The sequence below is a fragment of the Acomys russatus genome, chromosome 31, assembly GCF_903995435.1.
Source record: "Acomys russatus chromosome 31, mAcoRus1.1, whole genome shotgun sequence".
In the NCBI taxonomy this organism is placed as follows: Eukaryota; Metazoa; Chordata; class Mammalia; order Rodentia; family Muridae; genus Acomys; species Acomys russatus.
Window position 1 is genome coordinate 21,852,142 of NC_067167.1, and position 17,787 is coordinate 21,869,928.

Below are 17,787 nucleotides of genomic sequence, written 5' to 3' on the forward strand. Positions count from 1 at the left end.
TGCCAATATCAAGAAGTCTGTGGTCCTTCGCATGGCATGGCTAGAACCCTTAGCTTGGGAGACAGCATTTCCCAGGAGCCTGAGCAGTCAAAAGGCCAGAGGTAGACCAAGGGTCACCTGTTGCAAGCAGCAAGTTAGCTTTATTCAGGAAGCGAATAAAGTTTTTTTTTTGTTTTTTTTTTTCAAGTAGTGACTGAAAAAAAAAACATCATATTTGCCAGGCCTGGGGCAGCAAGTCTGCAATTCCAAACTCTGAGGGCCGAGGAAGAAGAGACTTGCAAATTCAAGCAAGGCCAGCCTGTGTAAATTAGCAAGACACAAATAATTTAAAAAGGACCAGGGAAAACTTTGCAAGTGATCTCCAGCAACACAAGAAGAAGTAAAAGAAAAGAAAGAAAAGAAAAAAGAAAGAAAAAGAAATGTCCTACACTTTTGAGATGTCTCTGATGTCCACAGTCCTTTGAGTAAATACTCACATTCGTAAAGGGCCTTTAAGAAAAGACGTATTCCCAAATTTACACATTTCGAGGAGAGGGTTCCCCTCTTTGCTTAGTTTTCTGCACAGCACTTCTACTCTCTAACATAGTACACAACCATTTTATTTCTGTACTTATGGGATGGTAAACTCAAGAATGGTAAGCTATTATTGATTTAAAAAAATATATTTATTTTTGTGTATGTCAGTGTGAAGTCACCTGTGTGTTTCAGAGTCAGATGACACCTCAGGTGTTGTCTCTTAGGACTGTTGCTAACCTTGCTTTTTGAGGCAGGATCTTTCACTGGCCTAGAACTCACCAACCAGCCTGGACTAGCTGGTTACTGAACTCCAGCAATCTGCTTATCTCTACCTCCCTAGTGTTAGTATTACAAACGTCAGTTTATTTTATTTTTTAAATTCTAATTGAAAAAACAAAACAAAACATGGGTTATAGGGAATTAAACTCAGGTCCTCATACTGGCAAGAAAAGCAAGCACTTACCTAGTCATTTTTTTAAACATTTTATTTATTTGCATTGGTGTTTTGCCAGCATGTATGTCTGTGAGAGAGTATCGCATCCTCTGGAACTGGAGATAAAAGACAGTTGTGAGCTGCCATGTGGGTGCCAGGAATTGAACTCAGGATCCTTGGAAGAATAGCGAGTGCTCTTAACCACTGAGCCATCTCTCCCGGCCCTACCTAGTCATTCTTATCTATTTCATTCACACTACTTTCCCAGGATCTGCAGTGAGTGAAGAAATGAAGTGAGGCCCAGAAGAGTCCAGTAGGGACTGAATAGGGCTGCCTCAATATTGGTGAATGATAGAGGTGAGATTTGAACCCAAGCCCCTGTTGTGAGGGTTATAATATATAAAACATCCCCTAAGGAAGAAAGAGTGTAGTTCATCTTGCTAATGGTTGACTAATGAAGAAAACAACTGGTATGTAGAAGGGCCAAAGAACCTTAATCTCCCTTGACACATGTGTAGTGTGGTCAAAATCCAAAACGTACAACTTAGCAACTTAGAATTGTGTGTGTCCTGTCTGGAGAGATGGCTCCGCAGTTAAGAGCACTGGATGTTCTTCCAGAGGTCCTGAGTTCAATTCCCAGCAACCACATGGTGGCTCACGACCATCTGTAAGGAAACCTGATTTCCTCTTCTGGTGTGCATGAAAACAGAGCACTCAAACCTGTGTGCCTTAGCAGGAAATAGAAGTTTAACAGTCTCTGGACCTGGTCATCTAGCCTAGGTCTGGCCTTAAGTCCTGAGCACAGGCTTTGCTACTGTCTAGCTTCAGGCCAATTCCTTAACCTCCGTTACCTAATTTAAGTTTTCTGCCTCTGCTTCCTGAGTGCTGAGACTAAAGGTGTAGGCTACCACTCCCGGCTCTGAAGACTGTCCAAAATTACTCAGGTAGTCACAGAAACAAGGTTGTGCCTGCCCTATGTAGCACTGTTCCATACACATCCATTTCATCTGTCTTGGCTTGGTGTAATGAACAACAACAGCAAAAAAACAACCTTAAGAAGTTGGACAATATTTGGCTCCACCCAGTTAAGCTGGGTAAGGTGTCATTTGAGTCGGGACTAGGCCGTCTCCTCTTTCACCCCATTATAAAACTGGACTGAGCAGTCCTCTGTGGGGTTGGCGGCAAGAATGAGGAATCTGGGAGGCTCTCAGGAGGGCTTCAAAGGGAGTGGAGCGCCCCCCCAACACCTCCCAAAGGGCTCAAGCCGTTTTGCAGGCTAGTTGATAACATACAACCTCACCACCTAACGGCACACCATCACCACGCAAGTCACTGTGCCCATTTAATATTACAGAGACCCTACAAATTTCGAGGATGACAAGGCGAAAGAGTGTAACTGAGTACAGTCAGATCGAAAAGGTCGGATTTCTTGGAGAAAGTGGGAGATAACTCAAACTTAGAAACACGTGTACAAGAGCGACGCTCTCTATTCGTGCCAGGACAATCATCCCCCCAAATCTCGGATGGCTTCACTTTAACGTTTGGTAAAGAGAAACCCAATCTGTTTTCCTCTTCTGTTTAAAGGTTGAGACTTCCCTTCACGTTTCCGCGGCAGAGCACCCCACTCTCTTCTTCCTAGCCCCACAGACTAGGGGTGGGAAAGCCTGTAACAGATGGGGGAAAGATACGGGGGCGTCAGCTGCAGCGCAGGCCTACCCCAGCGGGAATTGGAAGCTATCCAGTGAAATATGGGCGTTTTGTTCCCAGCGCTACCCAAAAAAGGCGCGGAGAGGAGGCAACCCCCATTTTCATCAAAACACTTCTCCTGGGGCGCCTGCCTGCGGGAGAGCTCTAAAACTGGAAACTTGGACCTAGAAGTCGCCCTGGTTAGCCCACATTTCACAAACCCCGGAAGAGGCAGGTGGTTAAAAAAAATGCAAATTGCATTGCGAGCGACAGCAGGTAGGACCCGAGTGTGCGGCGCTGGGCTGGGGAGGGGGGGTGGTCCCGTGACCTTAGGTGCCCTCCGCGCCCCGGATTTGGGAAGGGCTGTAACTTGCGCTTCCGCCTCCCGGCCGTGGCCGGACAAAACCCTGCTCCTTTCCTTTCCTGCCTGGAGAGCAGACAGGATCGGGACCCGCGCCTTCCGCAGAGACTACCGCCGCGGTCGCACACAGGTGGTTTTCCGTCCCGAGAGGCGGCCTCGGCACTTTTATGTAACAATAGAGCGGTGAGCGCAGGGGAAGAGCTCTTGCTGCCGTCGCGGCCCCCGCCGGCCACGCCTCCATCCGGCTCCAGAGCCGTGCAGCCTCCGTCCTAACTTGCCTGCGGGTGGTGCGGGCCGCCGGAGGCTGTCCCTGAGACTCCCCACCCTTACTTGGGAACCCAGAGCTTTGACTCGGACTCTTCTGGCTCTTCTTGTTCCAGGTCTCTTCTGAGGCGACAGTTCCGCTGGGACCTTACAGGCTATCACAGGGTCGTCTCATATCTCCCCCTTCCTGCCCCTAAGCCGCGGGGCTGTGGCCAGAAGAGCTGCGCGCAAGCGCGTTTGCAGCTTCTAGCTTGCTCTGTGCTAGGCTCGGGCACCGCTGGAGCCGAGGAGGGACAGGGGACCGGCCTCGCTGTCCACAGTAGCCAGTCGCCGTTTATGCTTGTTTTTCGCAAAACTTTGCAGGTCTTGCGAGAGGACTTCCGCAGGTCTCCCGGGTTGCAGGGATTGTTGGTGAAGCCAGAGTCCCAGGCACCTCGCCTAAGCTGTCTTGCCAGACTGGTTCTTTTCAAAAGCCAAACTCCAGCTCCCGGCCCCAAATCATTAAAGGAGCTGGACTTCCCAGGCTTGGTGGGTGGTGGGGAGCAAGATCTCCGTAACAATGTCTTAGAAGGCCACCAGAGCAGATACAGACTGTAGGGACTAGCCGAAGAGGTTTTTCTTGCCGCCGCCCCACCCCCGTCCCCCCTGAGAAAACCCGGGGTTGGGGCGCTTTTAGTTTTCTGGACAACCAAACGCTTGTTTACTTAGTTGCTTTAAACTGTTTCAACAAAACCCTAGTTTGTTTCGAAAGATGTTGGATTAGTATTTAACACTTCGTCGGGTCGCTAAAGCCCAGGCAGTTCACCAGCCCCAACACAGGCTCGGCTAAAAGAACATCAGAATAAACAGAACTAGACTTTTAAAAGAGTAAAGGAAGACGGGGGTGGGGTGGAGGCGGCGCTATGGCGGGCTTGGGTCTAGAGTTTGAAGAGAATAAAAAAGAAAAAAAACCCTCAAGCTTTATTAAAGCTAGCTTGAGAGCGCAAGCATCGCAAATAAGGGCTTTTGTGCTTGCTAATTGCACTGCTGGTGCGCAAGAGTTCGACGCGAAGTGTGAACTCTCAACAGAAGGAAATAACGAGACAACTGAAGTGCCCTGGTTTATGTGCCCTGCTCCTCCTCCACTGCCGCCTCCTCCTCTTTCTCCTTCCTCCCGCCGAGCCCGCAGTTGCAGCTTGTTTGCACTGGGGCTTATCCGGAGCGGAAATTCCTTTCCGTTTTTGTGAATGACAAACTCATTAACAATTCATCAACATAACCTGTTCCAGCCGGCCCGTCCCCACGGCAACAGCCCCTTCCGCAGCTCGCTCATTGGCTGGCCGAGAGAATGTATCCATTGAGACGCTGGCTGTTTGTATCCATTGAGGAGCTGCCTGGCACTGGGGGTGTGCTCTCGCCGAGTCCTAGGGACTGTGAGCAAAGCCAGGCTTGAATAATCCGGCGAGAAACACTGGGTTGGATCTGAGGTGCAGCCTCAGAGGAAAGAATTAGGAGCTGCTAGAGTTAGACTTTTTTTTTCTTCCTTTTTCCTTTTCCTCTTCTCAGTGGCACGGAGTCCGAATTAATTGGATTTCATTCACTGGGGAGGAACAAAACTGGGCACCTTCATTCAGAGAGATTCATTGACTCCGAGGGTGATCCGCTGCAGCCTGGTGCAGAGGGACCGCCGGCTTGGCTTTCTGTGTCGCCTTCCCTAACCGCTAGCCTCGGCTTGGGAAAGGCGAGGCAGAATCCAATCCCGCTCCGAGAGCGGGAGCTTCGCGCAGTGTTCTCTGCCTATGCCTGCCTTGAGGGGCGTCTGCTAGGCACCCCGCCATCTCCTGCAGCTCGACCCCCATGATAGATACGCTCAGACCCGTGCCCTTCGCGTCGGAAATGGCGATCAGCAAGACGGTGGCATGGCTCAACGAGCAGTTGGAGCTGGGCAACGAACGGCTACTGCTGATGGACTGCCGACCGCAGGAGCTGTACGAGTCGTCGCACATTGAATCGGCCATCAACGTGGCCATTCCGGGCATCATGCTGCGGCGTCTGCAGAAGGGCAACCTGCCGGTGCGCGCGCTCTTCACGCGCTGCGAGGACCGGGACCGCTTTACCAGGCGCTGCGGCACAGACACCGTGGTGCTCTATGACGAGAACAGCAGCGACTGGAATGAGAACACAGGTGGAGAGTCGGTCCTCGGGCTGCTGCTCAAGAAACTCAAAGACGAGGGCTGCCGGGCGTTCTACCTGGAAGGTATGATGTGCGCCCCGGGTGCACGGTTCGGGGCCAGGGTTGCGGGCTAGGGAAGCCGCCGGCGAGGTAGCGATTACCACGCGTGTTCCGTTTAAGTGAGCTGGGTCAACCACTTGCTTGACTCTCTTCCCCTCTTCCCTGACTACCGACTCCCAAGGGTTCTTTAGAACCAGGCACTTTCACCTTCTTTTAGCTTTCTTTGGGTCGATTTCAAATTAAGATTCGGAAGACTATAGAGAGGTGGTTTACGGTGCAGCTTGGCACCTCCTGGGTCCTCGTAATATTAACAAAAGTTGTCATTTGGTGCACTTCCGGCTTCAGAAGAACAAATGTTCCCAGGAGAGGCAGCTGGTTATGTTTCTAAAGGTTCACGTTGAAGTGTGTTTCTCTCAGCACTGCTGGGGGTTCATAGGGTGCGGGCCCAAAGTGTTTTTGCTGCACCTAGCTGCGGTTCTCACAAGCTGAAAATTACTACGGCATCTCTGGTTACAAGATTGCTTTTCTTGTTCTGCCAGGTGGCTTCAGTAAGTTCCAGGCGGAGTTCGCCCTGCACTGCGAGACCAATCTAGATGGCTCCTGCAGCAGCAGCAGTTCCCCGTCCTTGCCAGTGCTGGGGCTCGGGGGCCTGCGGATCAGCTCCGACTCTTCCTCGGACATTGAGTCTGACCTTGACCGAGACCCCAATAGTGCGACGGACTCGGATGGCAGCCCGCTGTCCAACAGCCAGCCTTCCTTCCCGGTGGAGATTTTGCCCTTCCTGTACTTGGGCTGTGCCAAGGACTCTACCAACTTGGACGTGTTGGAGGAGTTTGGCATCAAGTACATCTTGAATGTCACCCCCAATCTGCCCAATCTGTTTGAGAATGCAGGGGAGTTCAAATACAAGCAAATTCCTATCTCGGATCACTGGAGCCAAAACCTTTCCCAGTTTTTCCCTGAGGCCATTTCTTTCATAGGTGAGACTACTGTACAGTCATTCGTAGAGCTGAAGATGTTAATCTGTTTTCCTGCAAGCTATTTTGCTGGATTGCAGGTCTCTACTGTACCTAGAGCATTCTTACTTCTGGTTTTCCTTGCTAAAGGGAAAATAGGACCCGTTGACATAGCGGATGGGGGGGGGCGCTGTCGGGACATTTTCTCGTTCTTTTAAAAGGGGGTCTGGTTGCCAATCAGCTGATTTCCCCTTAATGTGTGTGAAGAGAGAGAAAGAGACCCTCTAAGTAAAAGCCTACTGTTGTTTTATTTAAAGGGGGGAAAAAAAAAGACCGAGGAGTTATTTTAGGACACCCAAGTTAGTTGTTGGAAAGCAGTTTGAATAGTAAGTGTTACCTAGTTGAGTGATACTGCAGTGTGCTGGTAACAGTGAGCCTCTAAGTAATCTGATCCCAGCAGGAAGGACTGTGGGCTAGAAGCCTAAGAGAGGCGAATCTCCAGGCATTGTAGTGTATTTCCTATTACAAAGGAACTCATTTTCAGGCCGTGTAGACATCCTGTTCCTCCTAATGGGCTGTCCCCTGTGACTTCCCTCTCTCTTTTAAAATGGCTGAATACCCCCATTGTTAGCTGCACAACAGTTGGGGAATAATTTAATAGACCCTTGCAGTCTGCTTGTCTGTGTGAGAGAGGCATTCAGGACCATATTGCAGGGTTTCTGGTATTCGCATGCCAGTGGCAAAGAATGCACACATTCAGGAGGGTTGTTTTGTTGTTGTTGTTGTTGTCTTGTTGTTGTTGGTAGCAACTTAATACAAAAACTCCCTTTACAGGAAATATTTGAAATATGTAATTGTGTTCAGTGTACATATGTTTATCACAAGTTATACATTTTCTGCTGCCTTTAGGGCTTCACTGCCACACAGGATTGTTTCGAATGTTCCTTCTTGATTCAGACTTTTTAGGCAGACCTTTCAGTCTAGTGAAATCTTGCTTTTCTTTGTGTGTTTGCAGATGAAGCCCGAGGCAAAAACTGTGGTGTCCTGGTCCATTGCTTGGCAGGCATCAGCCGCTCAGTCACCGTGACGGTGGCTTACCTTATGCAGAAGCTGAACCTCTCCATGAACGATGCTTACGACATTGTCAAGATGAAGAAATCCAACATCTCCCCCAACTTCAACTTCATGGGCCAGTTGCTTGACTTTGAAAGGACACTGGGGCTCAGCAGCCCCTGTGACAACCGAGTGCCAGCACAGCAGCTGTACTTTACCACACCCTCCAACCAGAACGTCTACCAGGTGGACTCTCTGCAGTCTACGTGAAAGGCGCCCACCTTTCCTAGCTGGCTGGGAGTATGCCGTCCATTCCTTCAGCAGTTTCTCTTGGGGCAGCGACCTCCAGGCTGCTCTCTTTGTGTGTGGCCCCAGGTGTCACAAATGTCACCAAGCTGTCTGTATTAGACAAGGTTGCCAAGTGCAAAATTGGTTATTACAGAGGGAGAGATGATGTACTCCATTCATCCTTTCTGGAAGGACAGGACATGCTATCTAGATCCAGGCAAATAGGTTTGTTTCCGTACCCCAGCCTACCCAAGCAGGGACTGGACATCCATCCAGATACAAAGGGTAGGACCAAGAAGGTATGGTAGGGCATGTGTTCTTTAGGGTCTTCTATGGCTGTTTTCCTGTTGGCATCTGGAACTAAATATATATTGTCTTCAGTGAAGACTGACTCAACTTTGGGTATAGTGGAGCCAAAGAGATTTTAGCTCTGTATTTGTGGTATCGGTTTGGAAAACAAATCAAAACCTGATACTTTTCATTTGATTACTGTAAATAGTTGATCTTAAGTCACTTGACAGTGTTTGTTTGGCTTGTGTTTGTTTTTAATCTTGGATGGGTTTAAAAGAAATCCAAAGGGAGAAAGAGCAGTATGCCACTTAAGACAGAAAAAAAAAAGAAAAATTTTTTTTTGCTCTTTTTGAATCCAAAGGGTATAATTGCAGCATGCTTAGCCTTATTGTACCAATTCTGATGACATTTTCATGGATATTATCACTAAGACTTTGTTATGGTGCAGTCTTCAGTCTCATATAGCTTCCTTGTGATTTTTTTTTTTTTTAAATCTTATCCCAATGTAGCTTTGACTCTGCCTTACCTTTGTAAATATCTGGCTTACGTTGTCTCAAAGGGGGTTTATCTTGGAAAGACACCAAAATTGTGGGTTCACTTTTTTTTTCTTTTTTATAACTTCAGCTGTGCTAAACAGCATATTATACCTCTGTACAAAATTCTTCAGGGAGTGTAACCTCAAACGCAATACTTTGGGTTGGTTTCTTTCCTTTAAAAAAAAAAAATTATGAAACTGGAAGCGTGTGTATGTGTGTGTGAGCATGGGTACCCATTTGATAGGTGGGATGTCTCAGATCATGAAGAAGGGAGAGTTAACGTTGCTCCATGATGTTCGTGCTGTAAAAGTTTGGAGCTGGAATTTATTATAAGAATGTAAAACCTTAAGTTATTAATAAATAACTATTTTGGCTATTGAATGTTTTTATTTTTAAATGTCTCCTTAGTAACTTTACATGACCTTACACAGTTTTTAAAAAGTGGCTGATACAGCTTGTGAGGTTTAGCCAAGGCAAGGTTATGTTTTTCAAATGAAGTTTGTGAAATTAATTTTGCTTCAAGTCAAAAAGGCCTTGTAGGGCGCACTTGACTGCGTCCAGCACACAGGAATGGTTCAGGCTTAATTAAAATGTGCGATTCCAGCACTCCTGAGGCAGAGGCAGGTGGATCTCTTGAGTTTGAGGCCTGCCGACTGGTTTATAGAGTGAGTTCCAGGGCAGCCAGGGCCACACAGAAGAAACCCTGTCTCAAAAACAAAACAACAAAACATTTTTTTTTCTTTTCCCTTCCCTAGGAAAATGAAGCTCCAAAGGATAACCCTTGTTAAAAGCATAAGGTTTGGATGTTCATAAATTGCCACAGGAGGCTGTCCCAGGATAAGGACAGGCACATACTAACCTCTGTCTCCCATCCCTCTACTCCATAATCCTTGGACTGCCAGGAAGTAGAGATAATGATCCCCCGCCCCCCAGACTGTCTGGTTTTAGCACAAGCTAGAGTGGGTCCCTTTATTTCATGCACATGTTATGCCAGTGGTATGCTTGCTTTCTCACGGACTTGTATGTGGTATTAAATGCATGCTCACTTAGGGTGGCATCTTGCTCTCCCAATTCACCTCTGCTTTTGTACTTGGCTATTTTAGGGTGTAGGCCAGAACCCCCATTGAATCTTAGTTATAGACTTGTTTGGAAATTTCCTTCTGAACAAAGGCTAGGTAGGCAGCCTGCCTTTTTCTGAGGCACAGAAGTGTGTAATCCGCAGGTAAAAGGAGGTGTGCGTGTTAGAAGTGCTAGGACATATATTTCGGGACGCCACACCTGAGCTCTTAGCATTCTGAAATGCAAAAATGGAGCTTTTCACCCCAAGGAACATGAGAGACTGCTGTTGACAACGCTCTGGGACAGTCTACATATAGCTGGCCAGTGGCTTTTCATTCTGTAAGCAACTCTGTCAACCTGTCTGGGAGTTACTTTTAAGCAGCTCTAAGTGCAAAACAGACAAACAAACAAACAAACAAAAAACCCACGAAAACAAACTGCAGAAAAATAAGTCAGGATCTTGTTTGGGTGTCCCAAGTCAGCATGCACGGGGGGGGGGGCGCGGGGGGGGGGAGAAGGAAGCAGAAACGGGATTTTTGCAGTTCAATTTGGCTCGGGCTAATCCGGTTCTGAAGCGTTTCCGCTCCTGGCATTCCCTGAACTGCCTGTTCAAAGTAGCTGCCTTTGCTGTCCCCCTACAGCTCAAGTAGCTGAGCCCGGTCATTCCTTCTGTCTTTTCTCTAGTTTCTTTCTTCTTCCATTAAAGGCGGCGGGGGGGGGGGTGGGGTGGGGGGTTGCATTGTGGCTAATTTTAGTTCCTGTCCCCTTTGTGGATCATCTCTTTTTCCTCCCAGAACTTGCAAACACTTGAGTTCCTACTGCTGGGCTCGAGCCGACAGCTGGCCTCCCCACCACTTCCTCTTGTTTCGCTGTGGGTTTGTTGTTTTCTCAGTCCCCTTCTGAAATTAATAATGTTTTCTGGCCAAGTGCCACAGGCCATTACCACAAAGGGGGAAGTAACACGTATGAATAGCAGGAAGCCATGCAGGGTCACAGCGTGAGCTGAGCTGAACCTGTCTGTGGGGGGAGCGGAATGGGGCCAGGCCCATTCAGCAAGTGTCTTGAGAGACTTTCAGAAGGTCCGCCTGCCGCATTTAAGCAGCTCAAGCTGTGAGAAAAAAAAAGTTTACGATAAATTGGGAGCAAATGGTCTTTGTCAACCAGTCTGGGCGAGGGAGAAGGAGGAGGAGACAGAGCAAGGAGAGTTTTAGGGTCTCCATAAAGTTGCAGTGTTTGGGGGTTTCTCCCCTCCTGGCATATTGTTTCGTAAGGCTGGTGGTGAACCCAGCGGTTCCTGTTTGCCCTGTTCCCACAAAAGAGTTCATGTTAAAAGGATGTGTGTGTGTGTGTGTGTGTGTGTGTGTGTGTGTGTGTGTGTGTGTTTTACAGTTTACATAGGCCAGAAGATTCGAGGGGCTATGTATGTATTTCTTCTGTTTCTCCTCTGAAAGGTGGGGGGTTGTAGCTGACTGCATGGGCCTCACCTCATCCTGCCTGTGCCTCATTTTTTCTTCCTGCTACCCTACCGGCTGCTTTGTGCTTGTAAGGAGCCAAGAGAAGGCTATCATTTTCCTTCTTGAAGTTAGGCTGGTTTCCTGAATGGAGCCCTCACCGTTACTAAGGCAACCTTTGCCTGCAGCTGCGGATCCGCAGCCTCCTTCTTCACCTGCTGTCCCCATTAGTGCCATTCTAGAAGAAAGGGCTACCTTCTCGTCTTGTGTTGGGAGGAGTGGGGGCGGGGGCTCTCCGAGGAGAGTTGGTTGTCTGCAGGTTTTGTGGGTGCTACAAAACAAAAACCCAAACCAGACAAACAACTCAGGACGCGCAGCAGTTAATGGTGTAAACAGAATTTTTAGAGCTAATATCAGAAGTAGAAAGGGTTGTCTGGTAATAAAAATACCGACAGTTTTTTTTGTTTTGAGATGCATTTTTTTTTTTCTTTCTTTCTGTGTAGCCTTGGCTGTCCTGGACTCCCTTTGTAGACCAGGCTGGCCTGGAACTCACAGAGTTGCTTCTGCTTCTTTGCTTCTCTGCTTCTCTCAGTGCTGGGATGAAAAGTCAGCACAACCAACTACCAACAGTTTTTAGAGGAGTGAAAATGGAGATGTACACCTACCTTAAAATTGGAAGGGTTGAATTGTGGCTATTGTTCTCTCACTAAGGAAAAGAGTAGCCTGTAGCCTTTCGGCCCTACTAAGATGTCTGTGTGTCGTCGTCATCTGTAGTCCAAGTCGGCCCCTCAATGCCCTGTTTACTAAAGAAGTGAATGCTTAGCTGTTATTCTAGGGTCCTCTCATAAACTCAGCCTTCTGATCATGGATTGGTGATACTTGCTGAAGGATGAAATGAGAAGCGTGGGTGGAAACACCCCCCCCCCCACCCCGCCTATCTGTGATAGCTCTCAGCATACTGTACACTGTGGGTGATACCACATTGATTTCTCAGAATGGGTCTGTGAGTGGCTGTGTTATTGTTATCTTCCAAAGAGGAAACTGAATTAGTTTGTTCTCAGTAACACTTAAATTTATCCCTCTTACCCGTGTGGTGATGCCAAACGCCTTTAATCCCAGCATGCAGGAGGCAGAAGCAGGTGGATCTCTGTGAATTAGAGGCCAGCCTGGTCTACAAAGCGAGTCGGGGACAGCCAGGGCTACACAAAGAAACCCTGCTTCAAAAAACTAAGTGAAACAAAACAAAAACCAACCCATCCATCTTGGATATCTCGTACTCTATTATGGATTCTCTCTGTCTCTGTCTCTAGCTATTGCTACCTTTTGAGGCTCTGTCTGTTGCAGACTGCTTGACTGTCACTGTTTGCTCTCTGTAATGCTGGGTAAGAAGTGGCACCTCCATTTTACAGCGGAGGAAGTGGAGGAATCAGAGGTTACGGCGCCCTGGCTGCACAGAGCCAAATCATGGAACGACCAAGCTGCTGAGCTGCCTGAGATGTTTCGGTTCATCTGGAACCTTCTTTCTTTCCTCTCCAGAGAGAAGTTGCCCAACCCTGGGCCGCTTAGCACACAAATTACAAAACTGATGTTCCTAAGGATGTCTAGGTGGCACTAGGGCCCCGGCCCTGGCCTTTCCTCACACTCCTGTGAGCGGAGAGGGAGATTGTTGAAGCAGCTCACCTTCTCTGATTCTTTTGGATGAAACTTGTGAGAGGGAGTCAGGGTGAGGGAAGGGAAAAAGAAAGAGTGGAGAGTGGGGGCACCATGACGCACGCCTGTGATCCTAGCACTCGGGGAAGGCAGAGACAGGCAGATCTTTGTGAGTTCAAGGCTAGCCTGGTCTACAGAGCTAGCCCAGCACAGCGAAGGCTACACAGAGAAGCCCTGTCCTGAAAAATCAAAAACAAACAAACAACAAAGTGAAGGCCTGCAGAACAGCATAAAATCAGCCAGAGAATTAGTAAGTACTGGGCATGGAGTGGAGTGGAGTAGAAAGATCCAGAAAGAACAGATCCTGTGGCAGCTGGCTGTAGGACAAAAATCCTTGAAAAGCCCTTAGAAAAGCCAGTGCACAGACCTTAAACTGCTTTACAAGGACCACGTTGGTTGTAAATTTATATGCAGTTCCTCGCGTGCAGTTTCCCAAATACCCTGCAAGACTTTCAAAGATCCTTACCCAATTCTTGTGTCCTTAACCCACGTGCTCGCTTGGCAGTTGGCGTTGAATGGGTCCAGTATGGGGGAAGGGGTAATGGTGACTCTTTAAAAAACGTCTTTAAAGTCCAAAGGGAATTGAAGGGCACAGAGCAAAGTTTGAACGATTCACAAATATTTATTCAGCCCTTGATGTGAGTCGGTTTGACAAAACAAGGTGAAAATAAAGGGCAACCAAAGACCTTTGCTGGAGTTCCCAAAGGCCCAAGCTTCCAGGTGCCACTGTAGTTTTCTCTGAATGCCCCAAATCATAGGGCCCTAGGGACAAGTGGACTCCTTGTCTGTCCAGTTTGTTTCAATCATGTGAACAACATTCTATACCCTGTATCTTAGTGTTTACAAAGGAAGTGATGACTAGCCTACACCTATGCAGTTTGACACAGCAGCTTTCCCTGGCAAAGCAGAGAAGACGAGTGCCAGGAAAGCTGTAAACTGCTGTTTTCAAAGCTGAAATCCCAAAGGCGCAGGGGAAACGAAGACGATACGTTCTTTGATAATGGCACCCTGAAAGATACCAAGAAAACCAACAATAGAATCTATTGTCCCATCTCTGTTAGAATTGACCCTTTCTAAATTTTTTTTTTTTTTTTTGGAGAAAACTCTACATTTTTAATAATTTTTAATTGTTAAAAATACATTCTTAAAAATTTGTAGTCGTACTGGGGCTGAAGCCAGAGTCTTTGGCATTTTAGGCAAAAACTCTGCATCTTAGCTCCGGGCCTAGTCTACATTGACTGCTTTGCGTGTGCATACATATTTGAGTATGTATGTGTATGTTCCCAGAGGACAGAAAACAATCCTGGGTGTCATGCCTTTGGTCCCATTCACTTTTTTATTTTTAACAAGGTCTCTCAATGGCCTAGAGCTTGTGAATTTCACTATGGAGGCTGACTAGCAAGTGTTCAGAATCTTCCGGTCTCCACCTCCCCAGCACTAGGATTACAAATACATACAAACACCTGGTTTTTGATGTCTAGGGTTCCAGCCCACGCCCTCATACTTGTCAGGCAAGAGCTTTCCCAACAGAGCTCTTTCACCAGCCCCACGCTGATGATGATTATTATTATTTTTTATTAGTTTCAGTTTCATTTCCATCACAAACACTGAAAGAAGAAAAAGAGGACTGGAAAGATAGCATAGAGGTTAAGAGCGCTGACTGCTCCTCCAGAGGTCCTGAGTTCAATTCCCAGCAACCACATGGTGGCTCACAACCATCTATAATGTGATCTAATGCCCTGTTCTGGTGTGCAGGCATACATGCAGGCAGAGCACTGTATACATAATAAATAAATAAATCTTTAAAAGAAAAAGAAAGAACGTATGGAGGTGGGTGGGAAGTCTTTGAAAATACACAACACCCCAGGGTAGTTGTGGCAAGAATGATCCTTATGTTTCTGCTATTCGTACACGGCAAAGCACCCCAAAGTTAGTGGCTTCAAACGACAATAATTTACTTTGTTTATAAGTCTGCACTTGGGCGGGGCTCAGGGAGGAAGGGTGGCCTCTGCTCCTGCCTAGCCTTATCGGTTGGGATGGTTCACCTTCAGTCCAGAGAACCCAGTTCTAAGACATCTTCACTCAGTTACCTGGCAGGTCATGCTGGCAGCTCATCAGGGCCTGAAGCCTGAAACTTTGCTTCTTTTCCATGTGACCTAGATTTCCTCACAGTGGGGTGGCTGGCTTCCACGGGCAGAATCCCAGTAAGAGCACAAGCTGGGAGTTGTGTTGACTCTTAGGTCCAGGGGTCACTTCTGAATACAGTTTCAGAAGGAGACACTAGAGCCCACCTTTTGATGGGGGAGGGAGGAGCACGTCTGTGAGGGAGCACAGGTGCATTGGAACTGTGTGGCTCTCCTTTGGTCTTTGTAAACATGATCTGCCAAGTCTTACATGAGCGCAGTTTGAGTGCAGGGCTACAAGAAGGGATGGTGAGCTCCCACTGAGGGAAAGCACAATCAGTTAGCTGTAGTCATCTCATTGTCCCACCCTGGAGACACAAGTTTCCGCAGCTACTGCCATAGATCTTGTAATTTTACTCTCACCTGCTTTCTAAAGTTAACAATGGAGTAGTAATGCCATTGAATTATCTTTTAGATTGTGTCTAAAAATTAAACAAAACAAACAAAAAGGTTGTTGCATGTATGTATATATGTGTGTCTCATGGGTCATGATGTGTGTGTGTGTGTGTGTGTGTGTGTGTGTGTAGGTCAGAGGACAACTCGAAGGAGTTGGTTCTCTCTTACCATGTAGGTGCTGGGTGGGGATTGAACTTAGGTCTTTAAGCTTGGCGGCAAATGTGTTCACCCACTAAGCTAGTCTGCTAGCCTGGTAGAACAGCCTCTGAATGCTGGATTGTAGGCATTGCAGCTTAAACACAGGTTGCTGTTGATGTCACTTGTTTGCTTTGGGTTAAATAAAAAGATGTTAATTTTGATGGAGGAAGTATCATGTCTGAGATGATTCACCCAAGTTATTGATTCAAGTCCTGGAGTAAACTTACCTTAGAAAAGGTACATGATGCAATTTAGGCCTAAAAAACAAAACAAAACAAAACTCATTTCTGGTTTCAGTGGTGGATTTCAGGATGGGACATGAGTAAAGTTCAAATAATCATATTACAAGCTCAGTTATCTGTAGAAGAGTTTCTGTAAGAGTTGCCAGGACCCTGAGCTACAGAATCAAAATCACTGGAAACAAAGTCCAGGCCCTTTTTCTTCTAAAAGGTCCCGGGGTGACTTTTGTTTTTTGAGAGTCAAGTTTGGAAATTACCCATATATGTCGTGGATCAAACAACTGTGCTCAGAGAACCATATGAAAAGGATTTTGTTAGCCAGGTGCTGTGGCACTTTCTTGTAATCTCAGGCAGAGGCAGGTGGATTTCTGTGAGTTTGAGGCCAGCTTGGTCTACAAAGCGAATCCAAGACAGCTAAGGCTATACAGAAAAACCCTGTCTCAAAACAAACAAACAAACAAACAAACAAAAACCAAAAACCCAAAAACTAACTGACCAAACAAACAAAAACAAAGAAAGAAAGAAGGAAAGAAAGAAAGAAGGAAGGAAGGAAAGAAAAGGAACTTGAACTTGTTAAATCTGACTTGGAACATGGCCTTCCAAAAGCTAAGGACACAGAACTCAGCTGTGAACTCACATAGTTACAGGTCACAGCTGTGGATTCTCTTAGAGATTGACTTTTTCCTAATTCATTTCTTGACCTCCAGAATGAAAACATAAATTGTTCCATAAGCACTTGATTTCAGTTTTTATCAGATCCGCTGCCTCAGTCTGTGTACTGAACTCTGATACCTTGTGACTTTATGGTCTCCGGCCTGCTGGCTCTCACATTTTATCTTTCTATACTAACCTGTCCTGAAGTCTCCTTGCTTTCTTTTCATTCCCTATTCATTTCAGGTGACCTTCCCTGTCCCTGGACAACCTCCAGTTTTATTATGCCGTTTTTTTTTTTCCCCTAGGACTACATGTGGTATTTCTGGAGCATATGCATGCTGGCGTCCACGTGCGTGTGTATGAGTGCTCGTAAGTCTGTGCTTTCTGTTTTGTTTTTTACATCCTTCCTGGTGGTGCTTGCCTTTGTGACTGCCACAATACATCGGACGGACCTCTTCAGGGAATGGTCTGCAATGATGCCATCTTCCTTTTCCTGGATCACGTCTCCACCCGGAGGCCTTGGTCTCTGGAGAATGAGGTGGGTCCTTTGCTACACAGACCAGCCACTATTGTGGAGCTGACTGACGCCACTGTTGGGTGACAGTCAACACCCTTCTGTTGACAGTCTTCTGTAAAGGCCTCCTTCACTTTTAGTCTCAGCAGCTTGGTGTTCCGGTGGCCAGAGGCTCCGAAGGACCCTACGGATTTGAAATTTTACCTTATTGACATTCTCGTCACCTGGAGAAAATGTTCAGCAAGACTGGTGCATGAATACATCCACACAATACACACGTTTCATATATCCTCGAGCACAGGCCTGACCATTGTTCTTTTTTATTTTCTCTCATAAAGTCCATTGGCAACCTGCAGTAGCACTAGGTCTTGCTTTCAAAATGCATGCACTTCCTATGAAAATACAACCTTGCGATCAGTTAAAAACTCATCTTTTCCCACCACTCGGGAGGCAGAGGCAGACGGATCTCTGTGAGTTCGAGGTCAGCCTGGTCTACCAAGTGAGTTCAGGACAGCCAAGGCTACACAGAGAAACATTGTCTCAAACAAAGGAACAAGCAAACAAAACAAAACAAGAAAACCCCAACAACAATAACAAAAACCTCATCCTTTTCTTCCAGTTCCAATGAGACTGCTATTTCCGAGACCTTTCTATAAGGAGATTTGGAATTGTCTGGTCTTTATACATTTTTAACATATACTAAATTTATTTGAATTATATTTAAGTATATTTAAAATTAAATAGACTTAATTTATTTTAGATAGTGTCTTGCTTTGTAGTCCAGGCT

At 46.8% G+C, this 17,787-nt stretch overlaps 1 protein-coding gene across 1 annotated transcript; it reads left to right on the forward strand.

Annotated features, from left to right (window-relative positions):
- The first annotated feature begins 4,592 nt into the window (after positions 1–4,592).
- On the forward strand, positions 4,593–8,526 carry Dusp6 (dual specificity phosphatase 6). Its single transcript, XM_051172869.1, has 3 exons — positions 4,593–5,496; positions 6,012–6,452; positions 7,444–8,526. The coding sequence occupies exons 1-3, from the start codon at positions 5,097–5,099 to the stop codon at positions 7,749–7,751; spliced, it is 1,149 nt and encodes a 382-aa protein (XP_051028826.1). The 5' UTR covers positions 4,593–5,096; the 3' UTR covers positions 7,752–8,526.
- The last annotated feature ends 9,261 nt before the right edge of the window (positions 8,527–17,787 follow it).